The sequence below is a fragment of the Carassius gibelio genome, chromosome A18 (assembly GCF_023724105.1).
Source record: "Carassius gibelio isolate Cgi1373 ecotype wild population from Czech Republic chromosome A18, carGib1.2-hapl.c, whole genome shotgun sequence".
Lineage (NCBI taxonomy): Eukaryota > Metazoa > Chordata > Actinopteri > Cypriniformes > Cyprinidae > Carassius > Carassius gibelio.
The window spans coordinates 415,903-425,902 of NC_068388.1; the positions used below are offsets into that span (position 1 = coordinate 415,903).

A 10,000-nucleotide genomic window follows, 5' to 3' on the forward strand; every position below is an offset into this window, starting at 1 on the left:
GTGGTGTTTGTGTTGTGATTGTGTTGTGATGGTGTTTGTGATGGTCATTGTGATGGTGTTTGTGTTGTGATTGTGTTGTGATGGTGTTTGTGTTGTGATTGTGTTGTGATGGTGTTTGTGTTGTGATGGTGATTGTGATGGTCATTGTGTTGTGATTGTGTTGTGATGGTGTTTGTGATGGTCATTGTGTTGTGATGGTGATGGTGATTGTTTTTGTGTTGGTGATTGTGATGGTCATTGTGATGGTGTTTGTGTTGGTGTTGGTGATTGTGATTGTGATGGTTTTTGTGTTGAGATTGTGTTGTGATGGTGTTTGTGATGGTCATTGTGTTGTGATGGTGTTTGTGATTGTGTTGTGATGGTGTTTGTGTTGTGATTGTGTTGTGATGGTGTTTGTGTTGTGATTGTGTTGTGATGGTGTTTGTGATTGTGATGGTTATTGTGTTTATGATGGTGATTGTGATGGCGATTGGTCACTGGTTTAGTACGAGTGTCTAATAGCTCTATCGCAGGTGTGTGTGTGAGATCATAAGGAGATCTGAGCTCCTTATGAAGGTTTTAGAGAGATGTCACGTGTCTAATGGTGTGTTCTGTGTGTTCTAGCTCTTCTACATCGGCTTCCTGATGCTGTATTCATACGTGGTGTTGGTGAAGATGGAGTCGTTTCCGTCTCCTCAGGAATGGGTCGTCATTCTTTGCATCTTCACGTTGGGGGTGGAGAAGATTCGAGAGGTGTGTGTGTTCAGATATTTGAATGAGCTATGTTAGAAACTTTATTCATTATTTGTAACACTCCTGCTGAGCGTCTAACCCTGCCTCCTCTGGTCATGTGACTGAAGGGAGGGTTTGAGGTCACACACGTGTGTTTGTGTTGTGTATACATGTGACATGTGATCAGTACATGTGTGTTTCCTCTCTAGATGTTCATGTCTGAAGGAGGTAAAATCAGTCAGAAGATTAAAGTCTGGTTCTGCGACTACTTCAACGTTTCTGATTTCCTGGCCATCCTGATGTTCTTCGTGGGCTTCGGTCTGCGCTTCGGCTCGGGGATCGTGTTCATCACGGGCCGGTTAGTGTACTGTCTGAACATCATCTTCTGGTACGTACGGCTGCTGGACATCCTGGCGGTCAATCAGCAGGCCGGACCCTACGTCATGATGATCGGGAAGATGGTGAGCAAGCGTTCAGAGCTGTGTTTGAGCTGCTTGTGTCCTCCAGCACTGACCGATCTCTTCCTCCGCAGGTGGCCAACATGTTCTACATCGTGGTCATCATGGCCGTGGTGCTGCTGAGTTTTGGAGTTCCCCGGAAAGCCATTCTGTACCCAAACGAGGATCCCTCGTGGACCTTAGCCAGAGATGTGGTGTTCCAGCCCTACTGGATGATGTACGGTGAAGTCTACGCCTACGAGATCGATGGTAAACATCTGCATTATTCAGAAAGGAACAGGTTCATAGCAAAGCACTATCCTGCACAGAATCAGAAAACATCAGGCTCACGTTTGCATTTTCCTCTATCTCTGACCTTGAAATCAGGATTCGGCATCACATATAACATGCAGCAGTGTGAGAGATTAGCTCTTTCTGTGTAGTAATGAGGATGTGGTGATGTTGTCAGTGTGTGCGAACTCGAGCGACCCGAACGTGAAGGATCTGTGCGGGCCCGGTGTGTGGCTGACGCAGCTGCTGCAGGCCGTCTATCTGTTCGTCCAGTACATCCTGATGGTCAACCTGCTCATCGCCTTCTTCAAGTGAGTGCTGCGCCGCCGGACGCTGTGTGTCTGTGACCCTCTTCACCGTAACTGAGCGTGCCGTTTCTCCGCAGTAACGTCTACATGCAGGTGAAGTCCATATCCAACCTGGTGTGGAAATACCAGCGCTATCACTTCGTCATGGAGTACCACGACAAGCCCGTCCTTCCTCCGCCGCTGATTCTGCTCAGCCACGCCGCGTCTGTGCTGTCCTCCATCTGCAGGAAGAGGAAGAAGGACAGCAGCACCTACGGCCCAAGTACTGTACCTCTCTCTCTCTCACACCGTCGCTTCTGCTGCGTCTGACAGGGATCTGACCGTCCTGCTATCTTTCAGAGCTCTTCCTGACCGAGGAGGACCAGAAGAAGCTGCACGACTTCGAGGAGCAGTGCGTGGAGACATACTTCCACGAGAAAGACGATCAGTTTCACTCTGGGAGTGAAGAGAGAATCAGACTCACGTCCGACAGGTACGACGATGAACCACATGCATCAGGGTCCCTCTTTAGTGTGTGTTCACCTGTAGCATTCAATACAGGATTTCATCTTCATGACCTCATGTGGTCAAAGTGAACACTCACAGCCAATCAGACACATTTATACCATTTAAAGTGAACAACTACTGTTGTTCCTGAAACTACATTGTTTCCCGACATCTGATCGATGATCGCTTGATTCTCCACACATTTCAGAAGCCCAAACAGTAGATCATGGGTTTGATTCCCAGGGAGCGCATTAGCTGAAAATCCTTGAATACAGTGCAACTGGCTTTGGATAAAAGCATCTGCCAAATGCACTAATGTAAATTTAACAGTAGCACATGGTGCTAGCAACACCAAGGTCACAGGTTCGATTCCCAGGGAAAGCAAGGCCTGATGTGTACCTTGGATGAAAGTGTCTGGCAAATGCATAAATGTGAACTAAAGCCTCTGGAACTGATTATTTTCTGTAAAGCTGCCGTGAAACAGTATGAATGTACTATATAAAAGAGAAATGATTGTTTACACCTGTTTGTTTTTTAGGGTGGAAACGATGTGTGTGCAGCTGAAGGAGGTGGGAAACAAGGTGAACTTCATCAAGCGCTCTCTGCACACGCTGGATTCTCAGATCGGACACCTGCAGGACCTGTCTGCGCTCACGGTGGACACACTGAAGGCACTGACCGCGCAGCGAGCGTCCGAGGCTAGCAAAGTGCACAACCAGATCACACGCGAGCTCAGCGTCTCCAAGAACCTGGGGCCCGACCTGACGGGGCACTCGAAGTCCAGCGCTCTGGTGCGGTGCAGCGTGGGATTCCTGCCTCCCACCACCAGCATAGCAGAGTCTCTGTTCGGGGGCGGAGCCGAGGAGCGGCAGGGGGCGGAGCTTCCTCCCAGCCTCCAGAGACGGCCTGCGCTCACAGCCTCGTCTGGATCCTCTGAGGTCACCTCACCACAGCTGCGGCGCCGCGGACGCTCCGTGCAGCAGGACACGTGTCCCAGCAGCCCCGTCAGCACCCCGCCGCAGACACACACGGAGCCGGCGCACGTCACAGTGGAGTTCGGGGCCTTCGTGGGTGAGTATGAGGAGGAAGAGGAGGGTGTTTATGAGAGGAGTGATGGAGGACCGCCAGGGGTGTTCGTGAGTGAGCCTGAGTGCGAGGGATACGTCAATCACGCCTTCGCTGATGATGAAGACGCTAGACCCGCCCCCGACCCACCCGACAGAAACACGCCCCTCCCGGGCCTCCCTCTGACCCCTGAGCACCGGCCCCGGGGCCCGCAGCGCTTCGAGAGAGACGGCCGCTGCAGAAGAGCGCTGAACAGACTCCGAGAGAGACACGGAGGTTTGGCTTCGGTCCACCGCTGGGAATCAGGGAACCCTAACGGTGACCCTTGACCCTCACCCCGTCTGCATGCCCCTGTGTGTGTTAGAGACGGGTGACCTCTGACCTCTGGCGGTGGTTTCATCTCAAACTAAATGTCCCTCGGGAGTGAACGAAGTGTTGTCTTGTGTCTAACCCGGGCTGGTGCTGGTTAGGGTCAGGGTTATTAAACTGATCATTTAACACGGTGACGCTAATCAACTGTTCCTAAACAAGTGCGCTCCGTCTCTGAACTCTTCTCTCGTGTTCCTCCAAAGGTCACAAGGATGATCCTGAGGGTCAGAGGTCGTTTCCTAAAGAGGGTGCTGTCAGCCGTCAGCCGAGTCCCTCCAGAAAGACTCGAGACGCGGTGAGTGTGTGTTAAAGACGCGGTGAGTGTGTGTTAAAGACGCGGTGAGTGTGTGTTAAAGACGTCGCGGTGAGTGTGTGTTAAAGACGCGGTGAGTGTGTGTTAAAGACGTCGCGGTGAGTGTGTGTTAAAGACGCGGTGAGTGTGTGTTAAAGACGTCGCGGTGAGTGTGTGTTAAAGACGTCGCGGTGAGTGTGTGTTAAAGACGTCGCGGTGAGTGTGTGTTAAAGACGCGGTGAGTGTGTGTTAAAGACGCGGTGAGTGTGTGTTAAAGACGTCGCGGTGAGTGTGTGTTAAAGACGCGGTGAGTGTGTGTTAAAGACGCGGTGAGTGTGTGTTAAAGACGCGGTGAGTGTGTGTTAAAGACGCGGTGAGTGTGTGTTAAAGACGTCGCGGTGAGTGTGTGTTAAAGACGCGGTGAGTGTGTGTTAAAGACACGGTGAGAGTGTGTGAGTGTGTGTTAAAGACGCGGTGAGTGTGTGTTAAAGACACGGTAAGAGTGTGTGAGTGTGTGTTAAAGACGCGGTGAGTGTCTCCAGCGCGGCTCGATCCTGACGTGTGTGTTGCGTGTCTGCAGGCGGCCGCGGCGCAGGGTCACGTGCGGATGGTGAACTCGTACGCCGGCTTCACCGAGCTCGACAGAAACCCTTCAGTCCTGCAGCCAGAGTCCGGTGAGTGTGAGACGCATCATGAGGACGAACGCCACACACACACACACACACACACACCTCTCTCTCGGTTTAGGTTAAAGCAGCGTCTCGTCTCTTTATCTGTGTGTGCAGCGCTCGGGAAGCAGGAGAGCACACGCGTGTCGCTGGAGGACGTCTCGTGTTATGAGGATCCGCTGCTGGTCAGTCAAACACACAACAACACATGAGTGTTTAAGAGAAACCACACACACACACACACACACACACACACACCGTAACTCTGTCTGTCTTTCATCCTCAGGGGAAATCATCTCAGTCCAGTAAACCGTGAGTAACTGATGCATAAATGTATATCGAGTGTTATGAACAGGTTTCTGTGAGAGTTTGGGGTTAGGAGACAGACAAGTAAATATTGTTAACCTGATGAAGCATACTGATGTGGACACACAGACGTGTGTGTGTGTGTGTGTGTGAGAGAGAGAGAGATGTATTTGTGAGTGATTGTTGTTTGTTTCTCTGGTGTTCAGGAGTCCAGGAGAAGACATCTCAAACAGTGAGTGTTTTATCACATCTGATGATCACCTGATCCACAAACATCACGACAGCTGAACTGACCTGTGTGTGTGTGTGTGTGTGTGTTTCAGCTGCAGCGGGGCTGTACGGTGCTCGTCACACACACCTCTCCGTGTGGAAGGACTGTAAGTCTTATAGCATCAGGAGCATGGTAATACCGTGGTATTTTGTGTTGTTCTGCTCATTCTTTGCTCTGTGTGTGTGTGTGTGTGTGTGTGTGGAGCAGCGATCAGTTCTCCGTTCAAGCCCATGGACAGTTATCAGTATTCAGGTCAGTGTCTCTGTCATTCATCCAATGAAAGCTGACGGTTTCCTGATTTCCTCGCTCGAACACAGACTGTCCTGAGTGTGTGTGTGTAGCTGCTCCTGTGACGTGTACTGACATCAGCCCTGTGTGTGTGTGTGTGTGTGTGTTAGCGGTGGAGCGTAATAACCTGATGCGGTTGTCCCAGAGTATTCCATTCACCCCAGTGCCCCCTCGAGGTAAGACCCCGGTCTCTCTGTCTCTGTCCCATCATGCTTTGCTGTTCGTTTCATGTAGTTCTGGGCGGCGTGAAGACACACACATGGAGTGATGGGAAATACATTACAGACAAATGTCTAAAGATTCTTACATCAAGACACATTTACTAGAGAAGCAAAATTACAAAATAATTGTTTTCTGTGAAACTGATGAAGTGTGTTGATGATTAAAACAGAACAAATTTCTGCTAATGGGCGTAAAAAACTACTTCATTCAGAAGATATCTGTTCTTGATTTAATCATAAACTCAGATCATTAGGTTCAGTTTCTCAGAAAACAAGACTTCATGTGTTGATCTAAGGATGTTTAGATATTTGTTCTGGAAAACAAGACAGAAATACTGCGGAAGAGATGCATGTTTTTGCAGTTTCTCTGATTTAAGATATTTGAGGCCTGTGGCGAGCGAATGAAGACGGTCAGATCTTCATCACATGACACAAATCCAAACTCAGCTGCTCTAAAAGACAGTAGTGTCAGTATTGAGCTCAGCTCGGTTTGCTTCGAGTCTTTAGTTTTGAGCTTTGAATCTGCTCTTACACTGATGTCACTGATGTTTGCTGTTCCTCGTGCTGCAGACGTGTGATGTGTGTGGTGTTCGCGTCGCCCAGTCCTGCGGTGTAGCGTGTGATCGTGACGCCGCTCGTGTGTTCCAGCGTGCCGTTCAGGTGTTTGTGTGTGGTGCAGGTGAACCGGTGACCGTGTACCGTCTGGAGGAGAGCTCTCCCAACAGCATCAATAACAGCATGTCGTCCTGGGCTCAGCGTGGTCTCTGTGCTAAGATCGAGTTCCTCAGTAAGGAGGAGATGGGTGGAGGTCTGCGCCGGGCGCTGAAGGTGCTCTGCACCTGGTCCGAGTACGACATCCTCAAGCCTGGACACCTGTACATCGTCAAGTCCTTCCTGCCCGAGGTGGTCAACACCTGGCAGAGCATCTACAGAGAGGACACCGTCCTGCACCTCTGTCTCAGGGTACGAGGATCCTCCTCACTGACCCAAACACAGACTCACAGGAGTGCAGAACTACACGCATCTCGTTAACCCACATTTCTGCTACAGAAAACAGAAATGAGCTTTACATGTGGAAGTCTCTCTCAAACTTTTTCTATAACAGCTGCCAAGATGTGTGGATTATAGCGTTATATTTAGAACTACGCTACATTATGAATTTTTACATTTGCAGTATGTTTTTTATGGTAGTGTAATGTGATATAAATGTACATTATTGCGTGCTGAAGTGCTTTAAATGAATGTCTGAACTCACGTCTTAAACTGTTGAGTTAGTGCAGTGGTTGATTGACAGGTGAGTAGGCGGTCCTTCTGTGTGCGACTAATCGTGTGCTTGTGAACAGGAAATTCAGCAGCAGAGAGCAGCTCAGAAACTCACGTTTGCCTTCAATCAGATCAGACCCAAAACCATCCCATACTCCCCCAGGTACTGACACGCACACTGACACACACACACACACACACATACACACACACACGCCTGAGGGTGTTTCTGAGAGTGTGTGTTCTGCAGGTTTCTGGAGGTCTTCCTGCTCTACTGTCACTCTGCCGGTCAGTGGTTTGCCATCGAGGAGTGCATCACTGGAGACTTCCGCAAGTTTAATAATAACAACGGGGATGAAATCGTGCCGACCAACCTTCTGGAGGAAACCATGCTGGCCTTCAGCCACTGGACGTATGAGTACACTCGAGGAGAGCTGCTGGTGCTGGACCTGCAGGGTTTGTGTCTCGCTCAGATCTCTTCATCTACACTCCAGTAATCAGAGCTTTAGAAACCGTCTCTATCCACTGCCTACACACGAGTGAGAGCAGGGCGTCTCTTAATGTTTCTCTATTTATTATCTGAAAAGAATGAAGGCCATACAGAATTAGAACAGCACCAGGCTGTGTAAATGAGGCCTGGATACTGTGTAGAAACGCTTTACCATCACAGTTGTGTGTGTGTGTGTGTGTGTGTGTGTAAACTTGTGTTTGTTTCAGAGAGTGGAAGGGATGGCCCCTCTCTCTCTCTCACTCTCTCTCTCTGTCAGTCTGTCTCTCTCTGTCAATTCAATTCAATTCAAATGAGCTTTATTGGCATGACTGTGAAACAACACAATGTTGCCAAAGCAATAAACAGTGAACAAGTTATTCAGATATATAGATATACAGATGTGTCTCTCTCTCTCTCACACTCTGTCTCTCACTCTCTCACACTCTCTCACACTCTCCCTCTCACTCTCTCTCTCTCCCTCTCACACTCACTCACTCTGTCTCACTCACGCTCTCTCACTGTCACTCTCTCTCTCACACTGTCTCACTCTCTCACACTCTCTCACACTCACTCACTCTCTCACTTTCTCACTCTCTCCCTCTCACACTCACTCACTCTCTCACTCACGCTCTCTCACTGTCACTCTCTCTCTCTCACACTTTGTCTCACTCTCACATTCTGTCTCACTCTCTCTCTCTCTCTCTCACTCACTCACTCTCACTCAATTCAATTTTTTTTTTCAATTTTCAATTCATATTGCTTTATTGGCATGACATACAAAGGTACATACTGCCAAAGCATTGTACATAGCAGACTAGAAACAAACAAAACAAAAATTCATATATATCCATAAGAAAAAATAAAATAAAATAGAATAAAATACATGCAAAATAAATCCATATACATTTCTATAAACATTGATGGTACTTCTAATGTAGATGTGTTCACTCTTTACCTCTTAGTTTGTGGCATTTGTAAATATAATGTGCTACCACAGAGGAAGCAGGTCCTTCACCCAGTAATATTTTTAATTTTTCATGTTCACTGAGTGACTGGAGCTCAGGAGTGTTCTGCTGTTCTCACTCTCTCTCTAACACTCTCACTCTCTCACTCACTCTCTGTCTCACTCTCTCACACTCACTCACTCTGTCTCCCTCTCACTCACTCTCTCTCACACTCACTCTCACTCTCTCACTCACTCTCTCACCCTCTCTCACTTACTCTCACTCTGTCTCTAACACTCACACTCTCTCAGTCACTCTCTCTCTCTCTCTCTCTCTAGGGGTCGGTGAGATACTGACAGATCCATCAGTCATCAAGAGCGGAGAGAAAGGGTGAGAAACAGTTTGGATGCAGATGTTCATTTATGTTCATGTAAAGTCTCTCAATCTTTCCTCCTCAGCCTCGCTTTCATCGTGTTAAACAGAGTATGAACGAGGTCTATTAAAAACTGTATAATAGAATAGAGTTTATGAGTTTTCTTCTGTGTGTTTAATTGTGTCAGGTCTTATGATATGATCTTTGGGCCGGCGAATCTCGGAGACGATGCCATTCGAAACTTCCGCACCAAACATCACTGCAACTCGTGCTGCAGGAAACTCAAGCTTCCCGGTGAGTTTAGCGCTCGCTGAACACCGCTTCATCCCCGAGTCACATCTACAGCTCACCATCAACTCTTTTGGTATTTGCACTGGAAGTGTATGGATTAAATTTGTGTGTGTGTGTGTGTGTGTGGTCAGATCTGAAGCGGAACGACTACACTCCTGATAAACTGACGCTGCAGCATGACCCCTCCGAGGACCCGTCCGCTAAAGAACAGCGTCCCTCAATGCGCTTAATGCTGTGAGACACACACACACACACACACACACACACACACACACACACACACATCACAGTGTGTGTGCGGAGGACATAAGTGTGCATGTTTTATATGAATGTGTCGCCTCTGAACAAATGATGCAATCTAGAGATGTTTTAATAAATCACATTTTATCCTGTACAATTATAACAGGGAGTATGAGCTTTTAAAAGTATTTTTTTAAGTTTTTATGGCTGTATAAAAGTATAAAGTGGTTAATAACTGGTACAATATCACTGTATTGTTACATATTTATTCTAAATTACAGGAAGTAGCCTTGTATAAAATAAAAGCTATTTTACGTGTGATGTCTGTTAGTTTTGGGAAAGACCTCTGGCTCATTAAACTATTATCAGATGTTGTACAGAGCTGTATGAATGCATCTATGGTTTGAACCTCGTGTAGATTATGGGCAGATTGCAATGCAAACCACAGAAGAGTGTGTGATCTGACTGAGACTCACGTTATAATGTTACAGAGGTACTGTCGTCAGAGTATCGTGTGAAAGGGTTAATCGTGTATCTCATAGATACATTTATCTGGCACAGTTCTATCAACTCAAACATGAGAGTATTTGATGCTGGGGATGCTATATTAATGGATCTGTACACATTTTTTACTGTATATTTAATAAAACACTGAAAAACCTGTTTTCTCTCACTCTGAAGTTCTT

At 47.6% G+C, this 10,000-nt stretch overlaps 3 protein-coding genes across 13 annotated transcripts in view; 2 read left to right on the top strand and 1 right to left on the bottom strand.

Annotated features, from left to right (window-relative positions):
• Positions 1–9,977, top strand: part of LOC127934144 (transient receptor potential cation channel subfamily M member 7-like) — a 48,416-nt gene extending 38,439 nt beyond the window's left edge. For both annotated transcript variants that reach the window (XM_052531326.1, XM_052531328.1), the window contains exon 21: positions 9,365–9,977. The gene's annotated coding sequence lies outside the window, so the exon portion shown is untranslated. The remainder of the gene's footprint in view (positions 1–9,364) is intronic.
• LOC127934141 (ubiquitin carboxyl-terminal hydrolase 8-like) overlaps positions 1–10,000 on the bottom strand; it is a 57,823-nt gene that overhangs the window by 28,155 nt on the left and 19,668 nt on the right. The gene's annotated exons all lie outside the window — the stretch shown is intronic.
• On the top strand, positions 587–9,977 carry LOC127934143 (transient receptor potential cation channel subfamily M member 7-like). 2 transcript variants are annotated; one of them, XM_052531324.1, is made up of 21 exons: positions 588–732; positions 921–1,172; positions 1,244–1,418; positions 1,618–1,750; positions 1,825–2,009; positions 2,087–2,219; positions 2,772–3,304; positions 3,871–3,962; positions 4,540–4,633; positions 4,745–4,812; positions 4,914–4,939; positions 5,140–5,165; positions 5,257–5,310; positions 5,412–5,456; positions 5,603–5,668; positions 6,393–6,676; positions 7,057–7,139; positions 7,227–7,432; positions 8,749–8,800; positions 8,971–9,077; positions 9,206–9,977. In XM_052531324.1, exons 1-21 carry the CDS (start codon positions 625–627, stop codon positions 9,310–9,312), a joined length of 2,829 nt encoding a protein of 942 aa, XP_052387284.1. In that variant the 5' UTR covers positions 588–624; the 3' UTR covers positions 9,313–9,977. The 2 variants fall into 2 exon arrangements, with proteins under 2 accessions (XP_052387285.1, XP_052387284.1); XM_052531325.1 differs by lacking the exons at positions 5,412–5,456; positions 5,603–5,668 and having other exon boundaries at positions 587–732.

Bases quoted from the DNA above. Each gene is read 5' to 3' on its own strand.
- LOC127934143 (XM_052531324.1), top strand. From the start codon at position 625: ATGCTGTATTCATACGTGGTGTTGGTGAAGATGGAGTCGTTTCCGTCT. The intron at 5,166-5,256 runs GTGAGTGTTTTA...TGTGTGTTTCAG, and splicing joins AGGAGAAGACATCTCAAACA to CTGCAGCGGGGCTGTACGGT. The intron at 7,140-7,226 runs GTACTGACACGC...TGTGTTCTGCAG, and splicing joins ACCATCCCATACTCCCCCAG to GTTTCTGGAGGTCTTCCTGC.